Source organism: Meriones unguiculatus, chromosome 11, assembly GCF_030254825.1.
Source record: "Meriones unguiculatus strain TT.TT164.6M chromosome 11, Bangor_MerUng_6.1, whole genome shotgun sequence".
Lineage (NCBI taxonomy): Eukaryota > Metazoa > Chordata > Mammalia > Rodentia > Muridae > Meriones > Meriones unguiculatus.
Genome location: NC_083359.1, coordinates 54,310,694 through 54,330,163, shown reverse-complemented (window position 1 = coordinate 54,330,163; position 19,470 = coordinate 54,310,694). Strand labels below are relative to the sequence as shown.

General features: G+C 47.9%; 1 protein-coding gene across 21 annotated transcripts in view; it reads left to right on the top strand.

The window, feature by feature from the left end:
- The window catches only part of Nfasc (neurofascin), a 168,528-nt gene that overhangs the window by 14,015 nt on the left and 135,043 nt on the right, over positions 1 to 19,470 (top strand). For 3 of the 21 annotated variants that reach the window (XM_060364292.1, XM_060364287.1, XM_060364281.1), the window contains exon 1: positions 17,918 to 18,138. The exons of 4 other annotated variants lie outside the window; for them this stretch is intronic. In XM_060364292.1, the coding sequence (XP_060220275.1) occupies positions 17,969 to 18,138 (170 nt within the window). In that variant the 5' untranslated portion in view covers positions 17,918 to 17,968. Of the gene's footprint in view, positions 1 to 17,917; positions 18,139 to 18,193; positions 18,214 to 18,497; positions 18,519 to 19,470 lie in introns of those variants that run through there. 14 more of the 21 variants (XM_060364282.1, XM_060364284.1, XM_060364283.1 and 11 more) reach the window with 9 other exon arrangements.

Sequence of the window (19,470 nt, the reverse complement as noted above, 5' to 3'; positions counted from 1 at the left end):
TGGTCTCAGCAGCCACGGGACTTGGTAGCCAAGCTTTGGAAGAGCCCATTGTTTTTTTTTAGCCTCACTCCTGGCTGTGTGGCTACTGGCTAGCTGGCTTGTTCATTGTTGCCTTTATGGAGGCAGCTATGAGCCATATACTCAGCTACAGCTGGGCAGTTGGCACTTGCTCAAACTTTGCTGTAGAATTTTCAGTGGTACTGGTAAAAGGCTTCTCTCTCTTCCTGACTCTCTCTCTCTCTCTCTCTCTCTCTCTCTCTCTGTATCTCTGTATACATCTGTAGAAGAGGAGAAAAGCAGCCTCCTGAAAAGATAGACTAGTCTCCAGTAGTGTCACATCAGCATCAGTGAACTGCACAGACCAGTGTTGTTCAAAATATGAAAGTCAGATGTGACATGTGGAAATCAGTGTAGGGCTGAGTGGGGGATCAGCTGACCCAGGCAAGTGTGTGTTTACATATGTCTGTATTGATGCCATGCCTGTAGCATCGATGCTTTGGGGAGCCTCCTTTTGGATCAAAGCTTACAGGGTGGATATCCCAAGAGGGACGATGCAGCCCATTCTGTAGAGTGTTTCTGATGCCGATGACAGCTTCCTCAGGAGTATTTCTTTTTTTTTTTTTTTTTTTTTTTTTTACAAGATGTGCTAGCATGAGGGCTCAGCACCTGTGACAAGTGATATGTCATGTCACTGCTGATACTGTTCATTGTCAAGGGCATTTTCCTCTCACTGCCCTGGCTGGGATAGACACTGTCAAAACTTAGGAAGAGATGCCTCAGCAGGCTGGTCTGTGGCCATAGCTTTAGCCTATATCCAGATCACCCGTGGGGCTTGGTAGAGCACAATATGCCTACCCCGGTCTCTAAGGTTTGGAGCCCAGCACAAGGCTGCATTCCTGCAATGGTGTCAGGTGACGCCCATGCTGCAGGTCCAGGGCGAGGACCAAACCCTGACTTCCCAGCTCTGTGCTCTGGCCTTGTGATGCTTTGGTCCTCTGCTTTCAATGGCTGAGAGTAGGGATCTCTTTTCTTGAAACTGAAACTGTCTTGGGGAAGTGAATAAGAGCAGTCATGGCAATATTCTGAGGCCAGGAGCCAGATCCTACCCCTGGTGAATTCATATCTTTCATGAGATTCATTTACTTGTTAAGGAAACCTTTACCAAGTTACTTCTATGAGAAAAGAGGTGTGCCTGGCCCCAAGAGCACCTAAGCAGACAGGCAGTCCACTTTTCCTGTCTGACCTTTTGATACTGCCTTACCCAGTCCCATGGGGCTTTGGAGCCATTCTTTCCTTAAGGGAGATCTTGAGAAGAGGAGAGAACTCAGAGCCAGGAGATCCAATACGAATCCTTGTGTTGCTGAGTTACCAGGGGACTTCAAGCTAGCTCACTGTCCTTTTTGGGCCTCAAATTTTTCTAGAAAGTTCAGTGAAGCAGTAACTAACAAGACTCCTTGTCTAGCCTGTGACTCTGGGACTGGGATTCTCAAACTGCCTGTGACAGTGTTTGACTTCATTTCTGCTCTTAATCCATGACTACCTTAAAATTATTTAGTTGTTTGTTTGTTTATTTATATGTGTGGGAATGTTTTGCCTGCAAATGTATGTCTGTGTACCATGTGTATGCATGTTGCCTATGGAGGCCAGAGGAGGACACTGAATTCCCTGGAACTGGAGTTACAGACAGTTGTGAACCATTATGTGGTGCTAGGAATCAAAGCTGGTTCTGGAAGAGGGCCTATTGCTCTAACCCCTGAGCCATCTTTCCAGCCCCTCAACAAATGCTTCTATGCCTTATGTCCTCGTTCACCTGGAGGAGAATCTACACACAGGGCATAAAGGGTGTGCAGAGCCATGCTGTCCCTGGCACGCCCATCGCTGGAGGCATCTTACCTGCTGCACCCTGCCATGCAGAATTTCTTAGCCTTAAGGAGGGGCACGATACCAAACCTTTCACAGATGTGTTGGAAGATGGTGGTTACCACACTGTACTTGTTTGGCAGCAGTTATTATGTGAGCATCAGGATGTTTCCAGTACTTTAAAAGATGACAGATACATCAAAGGTGTATTTTCATCTCTTGGAAATAAATATCTATATTAAATACGTGCGTATAGACAGCGCCAAAGTGGATCAGTTTTAGAAATATGTCTGAAAACTTACCCAGTGAGTTTCCAGATGTGGGTATGAGAGAAGCTTTGGGTTGTGTTTAATCCCTTAATATCTGATAAAACCATTAGAATATAGTTTGACTCCTGAGCCTGGTGTGATAAGACATCTAAAATGTTTTTCCTAACTAGTTAACATTGAATAGCATTTGCCTTTACTAAACGGGAGAAAAGTTAGAATTTACTTTTATGGATACAATTATTAGTAAATATGATATTAAACTCATACTTCATAAAAATTTAAAAACAAACTGATCTAAATATCAAAATAATTATAGAATACATATTATATATAAATATAAAACAACTAAAGTTATCCATATATTAATATTTTTAAACTTAGGAATGATACTTTAAGCCTGTAATGCCAGCACTCAGGAAGCTGAGGCAGTGGTATTGTGAGTTTAAGGTTAACCTGGACTACACAGCGAGACCCTGTCTGGTCTCAAAAACAAACAGGGCTGGAGAGATGGCTCAGTGGTTAAGAGTGCTTGCTGCTTAGTAATGAAAATGGGTTTTGTTCTTAGCACGCATGTAGAGAGACGCACAAGTGCCTGTAATTTCAGTCAAAGGACCCTTTCTGGCCTCCGTGAGTACACACACACACACACACACACACACACACACACACAGAGATACATGCACATACATAAAAAATAAGTATTTAACATACAAAAACCAAGCAAATACTCCTACCGTTTCCAGGATGATTCAAAGATGAAAAGATGAGAGACATCAGAGAGCAGCCTCTGTGGTCCTCCTGGCTCTGCCATTCTGGATTCTGAGGTATTGAGGAGCCTGAAAACCCTGGGAGTGTAGTGGTTTGGCCAGAGGCAGGGACAGGGACACACTGGTAGCCCAGAACTATCATCGGGAGATAGATTGGACATGTTCTTTGAGAACTTTCTCTCCAGGCTAGCAGAGAACTTTCTAACCACTAGAACGCTGGCTGTTTGAGCCAAGGGAACATTACAGATTGTGTGATCTGAGAGTGAGAGTGCTGACCCCAGACAGAAGGCAGAAAGAAAGCTAAAATGGCCACTACTGCATCTTGGGCTGTCAACTTTGACCCTGGGCTGACCCTGGGCTGATATACTGGCTCCAGTGTTGGAGCTGCCAAGGGCTCAGACCCTAGTGTAGCCCTCTCTCCCATGCAGCTATAATTTCTTTAGTGAAATTTAGTCCTTAGATGGGTGAACCTAGGGCCAGGTCCTGAGACTCCCTGGAGTACTGGTGTGTGCCCAGCGGTTCTTGCCACCCTACTGGCAAGATACATGCCCCATCTAAGTAAGCTGGCATGGAGGCTCCCAGCTGTAATCCTAGAACTAGTGAGTGGGAGGTCAGCCTGGCTGACAGTGAGTTCCAAGGGGCTATATAGCAACTTCCTGTCTCAAAACAACAAACAGAAAACAAATGAACAGAAATAAATAAACAAATTGTAGGTACTTTTGGGGGTGGCCACAGAGACCTCTGGTCTGGTCTGAGAATTTCCCATGGACACCTGGGTCTCACCTGGCCCAGAGTGCCTTCACCTCTGCAACAAGTCCAGCCCCTGTGTGGCTTCCTGCTAGGCTGGCTTGAGTTTTTCATGGCTGCAGTAACAGATGGGCAGCTGACTCGGGGAGGCCTACCCCAGATACTCTGCAGCTCACATTTGGTTTAGGAACAAATGACTTGATACAATTTTTAAAATGTACCAGATTATCCTTCCTAATTTCTCTGTGGTTAAGACTGAAAACAAATGCTTTTATGTACTCAGAGTCCACATTGAAAGTGGCCAGCTTGGAATATGCTTAGGCTCTGAGGGAAGCTGGCCTGGGTCTGACATTTATTGCAGATAATTGAGGATAGCTTTTAGTTTCCATAATCACATTAGCTTGTGCTTTTATACGTTAATCATCAAGTCATCAGTTTTGGCCACTCCCCACCTGCCCTCTCAGAGAGAAAGAGAGAGACAGAGACAGATGGAGACACAGATACATAGAGACACAGAGAGACCGAGAGACAGAAACAGAGATGGGGAGGAGGGGCAGAGGCACAGGGAAGGAGGGAGGAAGAAATAGAGACGGGGGCGGGAGGGGGAGGGAGAGAGGGAGAGAGAGAGCCCATTTAGGCTGAGTGACCTAGAACTCCAGTCTAGAGCCCTCTTTTTTCACCCCTCTATACCTAGCCCTGTCTCAGTCTTCCTGAGTATTATGGGGTGTTGTCATGAAGCTCAGGATTCCTGACCTTGAGCAGGTTCTTTGTGTTCTGCTCCTGCCTGTTGGAGACCTTTGCTGTGTGTGTCCTGAGCTTGGCTGTTCACACAGTTCTCAGTGTCATGTTGACTTGATGTCAGACCTCCCTATGTCCTTACAAGTCGAGGGAAGTCTCTGATGGCCTTGGCTTGCCTCACTTGAGGAAAGGAGTCCCTGTGGTGTGGGTGTGAATAAGTTTCTCTGCCGGGCTTCTCAGAACACTTTCTTTGGCTCCCACCCATTGGGCCAGTTCCGTATTCTCCTTCATCTCTTCTGGCAAAGGAGAGCCTGCCTGTGGGGAGGAGAGGAGAGGAGAGAGAGGAGACAGAATCCACTGCAGGGTTTTCTACAAGGCTTTTTTCTGTTCCTCTTTCCGGGGAATTTCAGGTGAACATTCTGACTTGTCTCGCAAGCCTAGGCTTGCCCACTAGCCTAACCTTGACCACCAGGCTAACCTCGACCACCAGGCTAACCAACCACCAGGCTAACCTTGACCACCAGGCTAACCTTGACCACCAGGCTAACCCTTGACCACCAGGCTAACCTCAACCACCAGGCTAACCTTTGTAGTTGTCAGGTTGCCATCCTCTCTCACCTAGACTTTCTGTTGATCTCAAACACTCAACAGGAACAGAATTCCGGGAACAGTTCCCGTTCTCTCTCTCTCTCTCTCTCTCTCTCTGTGTGTGTGTGTGTGTGTGTGTATCTGTCTGTCTGTCTGTCTTCTTACTGGGCCTTGAGCGCGTTGAGGGAATGTATAATAGGGTAGCCTTGCTTACTTCTATTTTTTCCAGTTCAGTTTTTTGCTGCAATTTAACCCAGCCAAAATGAGGAAGGGGCCAGCTCAGACCCTGGGAGCTTGGCCTGATACAGCCCAGTTAGGCCACCTCCTCCTAACCTTCTGGCCCGGGAAAATCCTCTAAGCTGCCCTAATTACCTGTGGCTTTCCAGCAGATGCTTCAGTGCAAGGAGGGAGGAGATCCTTGGACAGCTGTCCATCACCCTGGGATTAACTCTATGGTTTCTGCATCCTTTCACTAGTCAGCCTGTTCTTGTGGGTATGAGCTCCTTTCAAGCCCTTCTGGGCTGCTAGCCCTCCCCCCAGGCATGTATCTCCAAGATAGGCAGACAGCTCAGCTTAGTACCAGCCCACCCGAACTTTCTTCCCGTCTGGCATCAGGAGATGGGGTCTATCTAGCTAAGGTCCTTTTCCAGCCCTGCTTAGGCAGAAGCTCTTCAGTCTTCTGGGAAGTCCTTGCTGAGTCTTCTCTGGGTTGCCAGCAAATGATCTTTAGACCTACTACCTTCAAGGATGCTGAGGTACTGAGGGTACCATGCATGGTTATCAGCACATGGAGCATCAGTGAGTGTGTGCTTTCCAGTGTCACCTTATATCCCCTCTTTACTGTGTCCAGTGTCACTTCACCTGCATGGAGACCCTCATCTCAGCCTTTTAACAGAACTGCCATGTGCTCTGACGTGGAGCCCCTAACCAGACTTCTGGGGCTCAGGCTTAGTCACTAAATAAGGGATAGAAGGAAAATCCATCCACACAACTCCAGCACAAATCTCTTCTCACTGTCCAAGCTGCAGCAATGGGTGCTCCAGGTGAACATGCAAATGCTTCAGATTTCAGAACATTATCAGACTAGGAGACCTTCCTCGTCACCTGTATGGGGAAGGGCAGGAGTATGTGCACCTTCGCTGTGTAGTCAAAGACAGAAGTATGATAAAGATTCCCCACATACACAGTGTTTAACTTTAAAAACTAATAGTTTGCCGAGGCTCAGTTCTGCTCCCTTAAAACCAACAATTTCAGCCATGCCTAGTGATGCAGGCCTGCAATCCCAGCTACTGGGAGACTGGGGGAGGAGAAGCCACAGTTCAGACCTGAGTGGGCAGAATGAGTTGAAGACTCTGTCTCAAAAACAAAAATGAAACAAAACCCCATGGATATAGTGCAGAGGTAAAAACTCGCCTCATATATGCGTGAGACCATCGGTTTGATTCTCAGCACACTCCTCCAAAAAAGTCAACAGATTTAAAGTGAACAGTTAGCTGCCCCCTGGATCTGCTGTGCTGTACAGTCTCACCCCTCTCTAGTTTCGAACTCTGCCTTACTGCAGAGGACGTCTCTACCCACTGAGCAACATTCCCATTCCTATTTCCCTCAGTCCCTTGGTGGCCATTTGTGTGCTTTCTCTGCACAGGTTTAAACATGGATGAAGATTTCACATTAGTGAGAACATAGAACACACAGCTCCTGTGTCTGGCTTTGCTCAGTTTCCACTAATACCCTACAGGCCCATCCATACCATGGCATTCACCAGTCCTTCCCCTGATGGCTGAGTTCTTCTGCAGTGTGGTTACACACAGTTCCCCTCATCATTCACCTGCTGGAGGACTTGGCTGACTGATGCTGCTGTGAGCAATGCCTGTTTCCAGTTCTTGAGGGGATAGCACTGAGGGTGGAAGCGAGGGCCTGCCACCCGTCATGCTGTGATCCACAGTGGCTGGGCCACTTTATAGCCACACTGTCACTGTGTGGAGTCTGCCCTGGCTGGTGCTCGCCTCTTGAGCCTACGGTCTCTCCGCACTCTCTGCACACTGGAGTTGGACAGTAGGTTCTCCATCTTCCTGAATACAAACCCTGGTCTACCCAGCATGGTCCCAGCCCGTGGCTATGTTTCTCCTTGCTGTTCTGTGTCTCACTTTGCTCTGCCTTCAGCCTCTTGTCTTCTCAGGCTAGTTGACTTGTGAGGTAGGACAGGTGCAGTTTCCTGCACTGTCTGCCCCTGCCTACCTGCTGCCAGGGCTGTGGTTCAGGGCTGGTTGCCCTGCCTTTCTTGTGGCCTCTGTCCTGGAGCCCATGACAGGTACATGTGGCATCTCACTGTCCTCTGACCCCACAGCTGAGACAGTTTTCAGTTCTGCAAAGCTTACAGATGGCTTTCAGGTGTTCCTAATTAAGTAGTGTACTGTTTTCTAGGGCTCCTCAAACAAGTACTATAGACCAGGTAGCTTCAATGACAGACACTCGTTTCCTCCCATTCGAAGCTAAAGTGTAGATGAAGATGTTCCTGGGATAATTTCCTCTGAGAGCCTGCCCTATGGGTATAGCTGGCCACTTCCTCTGTGTGTCTTCACACACTTTTCTCTCTGTGCCTGTCTGTGTGATGATGTCTTACCAGGCTATTTATGACTGGACTAGAGTCCACGAGAGTGACTGCATATTTCTTCGCTTGCCTCTCGCTTTAAGGTCCTTTGTGTTAGCACTTCAACATGAGTTTGAAGACAGCATAATTCATGTGTAACAGGTAGCTGGAAGAGCAAAGCTGCATGATGGCAAGGGACAGCCTGGGGTGGGTAGAGGAGACCTTGTGATTCTCTGGACTCCTGATGGGTCTCAGAGTGACTCATAAAGGCAAATACCGAGCAAGCGGAGTGGGGGCGAGGATATTGATGGCAGTGAAGAGGGCACTAGGGGCTCTGGGAAGGGGAGAGAACCACTACCCCTGATCAATAATTTATTCCTGGGTACCAGGCAGGAGGGTGTTGCCATGGCAACAGGCCTGCCTGCCTTGTTACCTCTCAGAGTAGCCTCTTCTTATTCAGCCTCTCTCTCTCTCTCTCTTTCTTTCTCTCCCCTTCCTTGCTTTCTAGTTGACATTTTCCTTCCTCATCACTGTGTCTTCAGAGAGGTTTTGTGAAGTAGAGCCTGTCTGCACCTGGGCCCACTCCATCACATGTCTGTTCATTGCAGGGACTTTGGGGCCCTCAATGGCTATGGCAACTCTCTCTACCAGGTCTATGATTTTCACTTGTATTTCTGAAAGGTCAAAAGTAAGGGCTCCTCTCACTAGCTGACCTCTGGCTCCCTTTCTTAGCACAAGAACATGGGGTGTTTTTTATCCGATCTGTCTGGTGGCCTCCCCACAGCTTGACTGCACTGACTCTAGCCACGCTTTGCTCCCTGTAACAGGTTCTCTTGGATGAAGAGTGACCTTATGAGCAGAGCATCATCCCATTAACTGCAGCAACCAGGCCTCCAGACAGTCTGTGTCCCACACTCTACCCCATTAATTCTGCCACAGGAACTTTGCCTTGGTGCCACATTGCAGGAACCCGGGAAATGTCTGTGTGGTTATGGAGTAAATGAAAGGATGGCCAGGAACAGGCTGCTTCCTGAGTTCCTTTCCCAGCATTTCCCAGAGGCCCTCTTGGCTCCAACATCTGTACTAAACGAGACCACTGAACATTTCAAGTTGTCTCACACTTTAGAATTTGCTGCTCCCTTGATTCACCAGCTTTCATAACTAATAAGAGATCTGGGCCCGTAATAATCACTCAGGACTCCACATTATTAGTCTTATAATTGCTGCTAAGGGTCTTGTGTTCACTATGTGTTGGTAAATCCTTCTGCATAAAGATTAGGGAGATAGACCTCTCAGCTAGAGGCTGCCGTGGAGGCTGGCAGGCTGGAGAGCAGGCTCAGCGTTTCTGATAAGGCGGGAACTGGGGTGTAGACCCACACCAGGAACATCTGTGAGCGCCGGGTGGGGGTGGGGTAGGAAGGGAAGGCAGCAGGAGAGTGAGGCTGTCGGGAAGAATGGTCTTACCTCCTCCAGCTCTCCCCTCCCCTTCTGTAGCCTGCAGTTTGTAATCTGATGGCCATGATGTGAGATGGGTTTAGGGTGAGTGGGATCCACAGCTGGGCTACAGAGGTCCTCCTCTCAGGTTGCTCAGACACGCCCCTGCCTCTGCTCTGGAGCTCTTTTTCCCACCCTGGCTCCACATCATGAACTGATAGTCTGAGGTGGTGAGGGGCCAGGGCATTGGGTTGAGTGTCACTGGGCAGAGTCCTCTGCACTGCTGTCTCCACTTCGCTGCTTTGCCACCTTCCAGGGTCTCAGCCCCTTTGCCTGGGAGAATTGCTAACTGGGTCCCACGGCCACTCTTCTACCGGTTACAGACCATACCTACTAGAATCCAGCACAGACATTTTCTCTTTTTTTTCTTGTGGTAAAATACATATACATAGAATTTACATGTAATTTCCTCCTCCCCCACCATGATGGAGTTTGAACCCAGGGCTTTTCACAAACCAACCTTCTTGTACTAAGCTGCTCCTCAGCCCTGACTTTTGAGAAGTGTTTAATTCATTGGCGTCTAGTTTTAGGACTTTGACCATCCCCAAAGGAACGCCCCGGCCAGTTAAGCAGTCATGTCCCTTCCTGGGTTCCCAGCCCCTGTCTGTATACTCACATGCTCTTGGACATTTCATATAGCTGGGATCATATGCACCAAGTTTGGGTATATGGTTTCTTTCACTCATTAACATTTGCAAGTCTTAAACCATTGATCTGGTGAACGTCAGAACTTGATGGCTTGTCTATGGGCACATTTATCTGCTCATCTGTTGATGAGCTGTTTGAGTTGTTTCAACCTTCTGATGTAAAAAGTGCCATTGTGAACACTTTTCTGTGTAACTTTCTGCTTGAACACTGTTTTCAGTTTTTTTGGGGGGGAGGGAACACCCAACACTGGAATGGTCAGGTCTTGTATTGACTCAGTGTTTACTTACAGAAGAACTGGCAGGTCTGGGTTACCTTTTCACATCTGGTTTTGGAAACCATGTACTCTGGCTCAGGACTGAGGGCCACTTGAGAGAGGTTTCTGGTTCCTAATCCCTGGTCAGGACCAGGATTGGACACACGTAACATGGTTGGACACTGTAGGGGCTTATCACGGCAGCTGTGGAGTTCTTTCTCACCATCTTTCTGTTATTGTGAGGTCTTAGCCATGTGCTATCACTGCCCCGAGCTGCACGTTTGTTTCTTCAGTGAAGCCAGTGCACAAAATCTAATTTTATCTTCCCTGGACAGTAGCCTTGAAAGCCTCCCTTTCTTTGCTTTTGGCACCAAACACTATTCCCAGCTGCAGCACATCCTCTCCATCTTCCTAAGCCCTGGCTCCATCTTTCAAAGTAAGGAAAAGAAAATCATATGTACTGTGATGGGAAGCAATCACACCTCCGTGGGGGCCCTTTAAAAGGTGTGCAGCAGGCTTTAAAGGCAGGGCCATAGAGAGCTGCGGAAAAGCCTGCTCTCAGCTTCAGCGGAGCATTGTCGGCTATGCAGATAGGTTCCCAGGGGACCTCTTTGAAGAAGACAACACTCATTTAAATGTATAAATTCCAATTCATTTGAAAGAAGAGTCAGACAGCTTTCTAGGCTTATCATAAAAAGCTGCTGTGAATGGTTATTGAATTATGTACGCCTTTAGGAAATTAAGGGAAGATTTGCCTTTCAGGAGTTTTAAGGGGATAAAGTCTAAAATATAAATGGGAAGTGTGGTAGGGATGGTTGATACCAACACTGTATCTACTCTGCCCAAGAAGAGCCAGTGGGGAACCCAGGCTCAGAACAGGTGTCCTGTCATAATAAGGATAGAAGTGAACCTAGGGAGGCTGGCTGGGAAGGGGACCCTGCAGAGAATACTGCTACAGTTGTTGCTTTCCTTTTTTCTCTGAGGGTGGGGGTGGGTGGGCGAATGTGAGGAGAAGGGAGGCTGATGAAAAGTACAGGTGGTACCTTGATGAATTAGGTTTTGAATGTTTTAAAAATAACGTGTCTTCTGGACTGTAACCTGGACTGTCAGGGATGCCCTTTAAAAATGAAGCATTTGGAAGGTTCTGGACGAGGTAAAGCACATAGGCCAGGGATGTTTGACCGGATGGGTGGGAGGGGGTCTCCTCCTTGTTCAAAACTGGTAGCTAGCAGTGATGGAGATGAAGAAGAGAGGTCCAGGGAGTGGTCTGGGGCAAGGGGGATGGCTGGAGTCTTTATCAGATTCTCAGGAAATTTCAGAGGCATAGGAGGCTGGTGACACTGTCCTCAGTTGTAGCCAGGACTGAAAGTAGATGACATAGATGGTCAGGGGAATGTCAGAGCCACTCTAACTCGCCCCAAGTTTTGATGAATACTGCCCTTAGGGGAAGTAGTTCCTCTGAAAATGCTTTTCCAGCAACCATTTCTTTGGAATCACATATTAGTGGCTTAATAGCAAAGCAGGGCAGGATGCTGCTCTAAGCTTTTTCTTTTCCTAATTTTGAAATTGTGGATATACAGACACTTACGCGAGTTTAACCACTTCAGGTGAACAATACGGCGGCATTTTCTATAAGCAGAGCTCTGTGCAGCAGTGTCTACTTCCAAACTACTGCAGACAGAAACCTGTAACCACCAAGCAGCAACTACCTCCTTCCCATCCTCCAAGCCCTTCATAGCTCTGGTCTAATTTGCATCCCCATTACTCTGTCTCATCCATAGATGTGAAATCATACCTTCTTTGTTCTTTTGTGTCTGAGTCTTTTCACTTGACTTTTTTAAGATTTCAATTTTTGAACTACGTATTTATCTCTTACTTTTATGTGTAAGTGTGTGGTTGTGTGAGCTGGGTGCTCCACAGGCATGCAGGAACCTGCAGAACAGAAGACATTGGATCCCCTGGAGTTAAAGACAGTTGTGTGCTGCTGTGTGGGTGTTGGGAATCAAACCCGGGTCCTTTGGAAGAACAGTCAGTACTCTTAACCCCTGAGCCATCTCTCCAGCCCCAGCATAATGTTTTTAAGGTTCGTCCACATTATAGCATGTGTCTGAGCTTTTTTTTTTTTTCTTCATTTATTTGTGATGCACCGTACTGACTGAGCCACTTCCAGTCCTTTTTATCTGGGTCCCTGTTTTCTGTTCTCATGGCTTTACACATCTAAGGTGAAGGTGCCTGTCATGTAGTGCCTCTCTGCTTAGGTTGCTGGGGGACTATTTCCTGCAGTGTCTGCATCATTTGTGCATTCATGGTGGTGCAGGAGAGCCCCCGCCTCCTCCCACCCTTCCTAACACTGGTTTTTGTTTTGTTTTGTTTTAATTTTACTGATGATAGCTCTGCTCATAGGCATAGGTGGTGTCTCACTGTGGTTTCACTGTGCATTTCTCTAATAAAAATCTTTTGACATCTTTTTTCTTTTGTGGTTGAATTTTATGGGCCCTTCCTATATTCTGGGCAGTAAGCTCTTATGGGACATATAACTTGAAAATATTTTCTTCCATTCTATAGGTCTTTTCATTTTTTGGTAATATCTTATAATGCACACATGTGTTGATGAAGTCCCATTTTTTTCTCATCGCTTGTGCGACACATCGAAGAATCGGTTTTTACATTCATGGACATTAGATTGATATTTTATTGTATCCAGGCCACTGATCCATTTAGACTTAATTTGTTGTTTATATTGAATCATATACTGAAGGGCTCAACTTTTTTTTTTTTAATTTTTCATGTGACAATTTGGCTGTCCTAGATAGCCAGTATTGATGACATTCTCCTCCTCTCATCCTGTGGTAGACTGGGACTCTTGCCACATATATTGTTTATAGATGTATACGTTTGTCTGTGGACTCTCAGTTCAGTTCCATCATTCTCTCTGCTTAGCACACTGACCTGACCACCGTGGCTTTTTAAGTTTTGGAATTGGGAAGTGTGAATCTCTGACTTTGCTCTATTCTAATCTTGTCTTGGCTGCTTGCACTTCCTATGAATCTGAGTCTTTAGTGTGTCTTTGTGGACATAGGTGCTACTTTCTGTTGGATGGAGGCCGAGCTGCTGGGCTTTGTGATACAGATGGCTCGATTTTGGTGCACACAGACACACCAGTTTCTGACATGTGCTGATTCCTTCTTCCAGAAGTGCCGTGACAGACCTGTCCTCTGGGCCACATCTGTGCCAGCGCTTACCTGGTCAGCCTTTCCAAGAGCTTCAGTTCTCAGAGTCCAGTGCTGCTGCCTGTTTCATGGGCGGCGTGAATGCCACATTCCTCCAGCACCAGACCCTAGAGAGTGAGTGCTTCCTGCTTACCCTGCCCACATGCTCCACTCCCCACCCCACTTCTGTCGGTGGCTCCACTCTGTGAACTGGAGATCTGGCTGGTTATGAAGACTGGCCAGGCTCATCATCACAGAGCTAAAGCTCAGCTCACTGAGGAGATGCATTCTAGTATGGATGGAGCCTTGGGAGCCATGTCAAGCCCTTGAGAGAGGTCAGTTCTTAGGCACCATGTTTCTTGAGAATGAAGCAGTTGCCTTCTTCTCACTCAGAGTCTGAGTCCAGAGAAAGAAAAAGGCCTTTCCAGCCAGCCCTGCAGCATATCAGAGCTGGCGACTCCCTGGCTTCCCTCTTGTCCCTACCAGCTCTCACACTTCTTCCTTCTCCTCTCCAGTTGCTGACATCATAGGCCAGTAAATGTTCTCTGCATCTCTCATTAGATGAGGTGCCTGAGAGACTGCTTCCTGATGGTAAGTCACCATGGCTGCTGGTCTCATTATGAGAGAATGGAGTCCATGCAAGGGCATGCATGGCTTGCTTTGGAAACCAAGGGTGGGGCTGCTCACCTCCAGCTGAAGGGCTAGACAGACTTCATGGAGAAGGGAGCATGGCACTCAGCCCTACAGAATGGACCCAGTCAGCTTTTCATGAAGAAATGAAGAAGGAGTCTTAGGGTCAGAAAAGGTGAGGTGTGCAGGTGGCCTTCCTCTGCACCTGGAGGAAAGCTACTGTATGTTGTCAGCGAGGCTGCTGGCTGTCCACCTGGGGCAAGAACAGGAGACCCCTCCGAGGTCACCCGTACAAGAGGTTCTAAGCGCCATTCTGTTTTCAGCTGGAGAGAATTCTAGTAACAGCAAGGGTGCCATGGGGCTTTGAGTCCTTCCTTCTGCAACTTCTGCCTTTGCAAACACCATGAACACACACCATACACACACAAACACCATGCACAACTACATACACACACACACACACACACAGACATGTCATGCACACATGGAGACACACAGCTACTCTGCACAGATCTAAGTAGACATGCATTCCACAAGCACACACACAAGACTCAACTTTAAACACAATTTTATCTAGTCCATCTCACCAGACACACATACATACCACCACCACCAGCCTGTAAATCCATCTGCACACACACACACACACACACACACACACACACACCAAGATGCCTGTATACACTTTAATACACACACTGTGCCACACATGCACACACTCCCTGGGGCACACATGAGACCGAAACCCTTTCCTAGACACACACACTAGACCTCCCAAAGACTCACACCTACACACTGGCACAAGCACAGTCAGACCCATCTTGCCACACCTGAGCAGAGACGGGACAGGTCCATGTGGTCTTGACTTGGCCGTGACTTCTCTAGAGGTTTGCATTAGTTTCACATTCACGTGACTGTGACCAAGTACTTGAGAGAAGCAGCTCAAGAGAGGAATTGTTTGCTTTGTGCATGGTTCCAGAGATTTTAGTTCAGTGTGGCAGAGCAGAGCAGCTCACGTCACAGCAGGCAGGAATCAGAGAGGCTTTCTCCTTTCCATTTGATTCCATACAGGCCCAGACAGTGGGGTGGTGCTCCTCTCATCCTTCCATTTCACTCTCTCTGTAAATACCCTCACAGACGTTTCCAGAGATGTTTCTTTAATCTCCTCTTCTCAGTTTCTTTACCCTGGTTTTCTTATCCTATCAAGTAAACAGTCATGATAACGCATTTACCGAGCTGGCTTCAGTGACTGACTTTTCCACCGCTGCTGCCAGTCTGTATAGTTTAGGGCTCAGTCCTGAACAAGCCCTGGTCTCAGGGGTGGTTGTATCCTACCTGCCCCTCAGTGCCAGGCTATCTACAGCTCCGAGAAGGATGCCCCATTCCTGCTTAAGCTCTTCAGACACAATCTATCACGGCCGCAAGTTCCCTGTTGTAAAAACATTTGATTTCCAAACTGGACCAGGTTATGTAGCCAGGGGTCGGCCGTTAGCTAACAGGCATGAGTGGAGGGTTTCTGGCCTGCTCAGCCCAGCCCTGTCCTCTCTGTCTTGCAGCCTTTGGCCACAAGAGCTGGCAATCCTCCAAGTCGTGGTATTGCAGATCTATTTCAACATGAAAGAGCCAGAAGGTTGGGCTTGGTACGGAGGTCACTTGGGGGAGGGGTAATGGCCAGCAGGCGGGTGACCCCGACAGTGGAAAGCAGTGGAGAGCACAACTCAGCTGCCTGGCCAGGACGTCATGAGTGCTCCTCCAGGCCTGCCAGCTGTCACTGCGACCATTCAGTGTTGGTATGCCTGCTGTCCTCTGCAAATGTGACCCACATTCAGGTGGGCCAGTGGCTCCCTTCTGTGCCCACATGCCTCTGCTGCCCTCAACTTCTCTTCACTCTTGTTCTCCCCACCCATTTCCCTGCTGGGGAGATGGCTCCCTGGGGTGTGGGAAAGGAGGCATGCCTCCAGGAAACTTTGAGAAGTCACTGATGGGCTGCCTGGAAATACACCAGGGGAATGACAAAATACGGCAGAAGTGTTGGACTGAACTCCTGCAGCAGGGAAGTAGAGGCAGTGATGGGAGAAGCTGCTTTCTGGGTCTCCCCTACTCCATAGCCACCAGGGGGTGCACCTGAATGCCCACCCAGCTTCCTCAGAAGCAAATCTGCCTCTGTCTGTTTCTCGGTAATGTGTGCTAACTCTGAATTGGGCATTAGCCCCTCCACCCCACTCATCTGGTAGAAGGATTGCTTCTGTAGGGGGACAAATTCAACCAACCAACCCCCCCCCCACACACCCTCTCTGTTCCAGCTCTAATCCTAGGCCAACACCTTCCCACCATGTACTCTTCTTCATCTCCCTGGCCCTCACAGATGTCACTAGCCATGTTTGTTGTAGGCCAGAGAAATGGCTCAGCAGCAGCCCTGGAGAGAAACCCTGGGGGAAAAGATGCTGACTTAGAGAAGCCAGAGGCAAGAGCTGTTGACCCGATCAATGCTTGGCATGATGGGCAGACCAGATGAGCATGTCTCACAGGAATGGCCACCTCCAAAGCTAAGGCCACCATCTTCAGTTGCTCTAACCACCATAATCTGTCAACAAAAGTCATTTATGTCCTTTTCAGAAAATTTAGAAAATACAGACGTAAAGGGGAAAATACACATTATCTGTAATTTTACTGAGTGACAATCATTCTATTTTTTCCATTTATTTTTCTATTTTATTAAGATATTATCCTGTATTATTTTATCATTGTGTTTCATTGCTTATGATGATGAGAGTTTAAGCTTTTAAAATACTTACCATACATCTCAGACACCGTTGTTCACTAAATCTTTGTAATTTAACATGTAAATAAGAAAACGAAGGCCCAGAAAGGCTAAGTACCTTGCCCAAAGTAACACAGCCTGTGAAAGACAGAGCCAGATTTTGAACCCAGATCCTTTGGTTTGAGAATTTATAATTTCTATTTTCTTTTAAACTGTGGACATGCTGTAATTGTTTGTCATTTTCCCTTAGCAATAGCTATGTTCTATTATTTTCCTTCTTTGTCTTTATGAAAATATCTTTTCATGCATGTGGATTTGAAATTATGGACCCAACTAATATTCAGAAAAAAACATCTGTCTGTATGAACATATGTGGATTTTTTCCTTGCCATTCTTCCTTAAAGAATATGACATTGAAAAAAAAAAAAAGAATATGACATTGTTTAAATTGTACCAGGAATTATAAGTAGTGTGGGGGTAATTAAAAGTATGCACAGGTTCTGTGCAGACATAGTATCTTACACGGAAGGCTTGTGTGTCTGGTCTGGGTGTCCGCGGGGGCTTGGAACATTGCTCCCATAGGTTCCAAGGGCATCTATATTCCCATGAGCTTTGACTTAGTATTACCACCATCCTTGATTTTTCATTTAATGTCCACTTCTGGAAATGAAGTTTATGGAATAAGGGCCGTAAACATTTTGAGGATGTTTAAATATTCTAGACTTCCTGCTCTCCAAAGGAGGGTTTGGAGAAACCATGACCCACCCCAGCTTGCCCATCAGAGGGAAAACAGGGCAGTTGGAAGTTGGTTTCTGAAAGGCCACTGTGTGAATTGGAGGGGTGTGTCATGGAGTGTCATGGAGTGTTGAATGGAAGAGAGAGGCCTGGCCCAGACCTTTACACAGAAGTGGGCCAGTGGGCAGAGGCTGTGGAGAGAGAGCCCTGTCTACCTCAGATAGACCAGTATTGGTGTTGGGTAACCCTGGCATGGGTTCACATAGGACGTGAGCATAGGGCAGGGCTGGCTCCAGGGCTTTTACACAGCTTCCCCCTCCACACACACATTATGTCTTTGAGTTATAACTGGGGGTTCTTCCCCCGACTGTCCCCACCTTAGGGAGCCTGGTCGAGGCTGGCACCTCTCCCCATCTATCCCCTCAGACTGAGGAGCACAGCCTGGCTTGTGTCACAGGCCACACAGATCCTCCATTATGCATGAGGGGGACACAGTGGTGAGTGAGTGAGCTAGGCTGAGGGAAGGGACAGGCCGTTATTAATAAACAAGTTATTGTATGGTGTTCCATTTACAGAACTCTCAGAGGACGTGGTGGACTTGAGATAATAAAGCCCTGTTTATGTTACACAGGGCTGGGAGGTGGCAAGTGGGGGCTGGCAAGGAGCAGGGGCACCAGGGATGATTTTGATTCCTGCTGGAGTAGGGCTGCAGTCTTTGCTCTACAGAAGGCCAGCACTCAGGGGAGAGGGTCTAGCTGGGATTTTACTCAGGCCAGCTTTCAGCATCAACTTGTCCCCAAGGAGGGCATCTGCCTGTGGAGAATCTGGACAAGCTAGGAGAGGTGGGTGGTAAGCTCTCTCCTGCTCTTGGCCTCCTGCCCACCCCTCCCCCATTCTGCTCTGACCTTCTGAGGCTCCTTGGAGGTGTGTTCTGGGACATCCTCACCCAGGGGTTTGGTCAGGATTAGCAGACAGGCTAGAAGGCGGGGGGGGGGGGGGGGGGGAGGGGGAGGATTGATGAGGGTCTTGCATGTTCAGCAGGCTAAAGTTTTAGGAGAAACTGGGCAAGGGACAAGAATCCAAAGCCCTGGTGAGGGCGGGCAAGGGCACCCTGGTCTGTGAATGAGGGCTGCTTAGGAAAGAGAGACACTGAAGATCTGTCAGGGGACTGATTTGGGGGTGCACATTCAGTCACAAAGACTATGTTGGTTCTGTGTCTAGTCTCCTGGGTGAGTATCCTCTGCTACTGTCTACCATTTTCTCTGGGCATCTGGATTTCAAGCCACTGCTCCCTCTAGCTGAGGCTGTCTGACCTCTGGATGTCAGGGCAGAAAGAGGCAAAGCTGCTTTTGGGAAGAGCTGGGAATAGTCTTTGTCAGTTGGCTTCTTGGGAAGGAAATGTGTGCTGGTTCTGAGAAAACTTGGTTCCTGTCATTTCTGAACGGGAACAGGGAGCCAGATCTGGTCAGGTCTGAGTCACTTGGCTCTGATGGCCAACTCCTGGTCCTGGTTGTTTGGGGCAGCTCTTTGCTGGCACTCCTCAGAGGGAGAAAACTGCCTTCCAGGACAGCTTTGTCTAAGAGGAGGTGTGCCAGTAGGATGGGTGGAGAAGACACCCTCATGGATGCAGGCTCTTTAAGGCAGGAGTTTGGATACAGTGACTTTAAAGCTGTTTGGGTTGAAGATTCAGTGATTTGTTTAGGTCGGAAAGACCACATTAGGTCCAGAAGGAGCAGACCCCAGGTACTGGAGGAACATTGTATCGCCAGCTGAACCCTGAGGGCTCAGCCTCTCTGAAAGCACTGCTTCCTCCAGGAGCAGTGTCTAGGATGCTCCCTCACCATGGAGCACAGCACACCCTCACCTGGCTTCTGTGTAGCCTGAGGAGGAGACATGGAACAGAATCACAGTTCTGCCAGCCCCCACAGTCCAAGGCAGCACATGCTGGCCCTGAGAGCAGGCTGTTTCTGTGATGTACATGCCAGGCCACCTGCTTTTCTGCCTACAGAGGGTATGACCTGTATTATCAACCAACCATAGGCTGCCTGGATGACACCTGGCTTGGAGGAATGACCCAATGACCTCTGACATGCCTTTGAGGGATGAGAATGGGAATTATTGGCTCTTATATGCTCAGTTGTTGGGAGTGGTTACTGGAAGGCAAGGCCTTCTGGGTAGAAG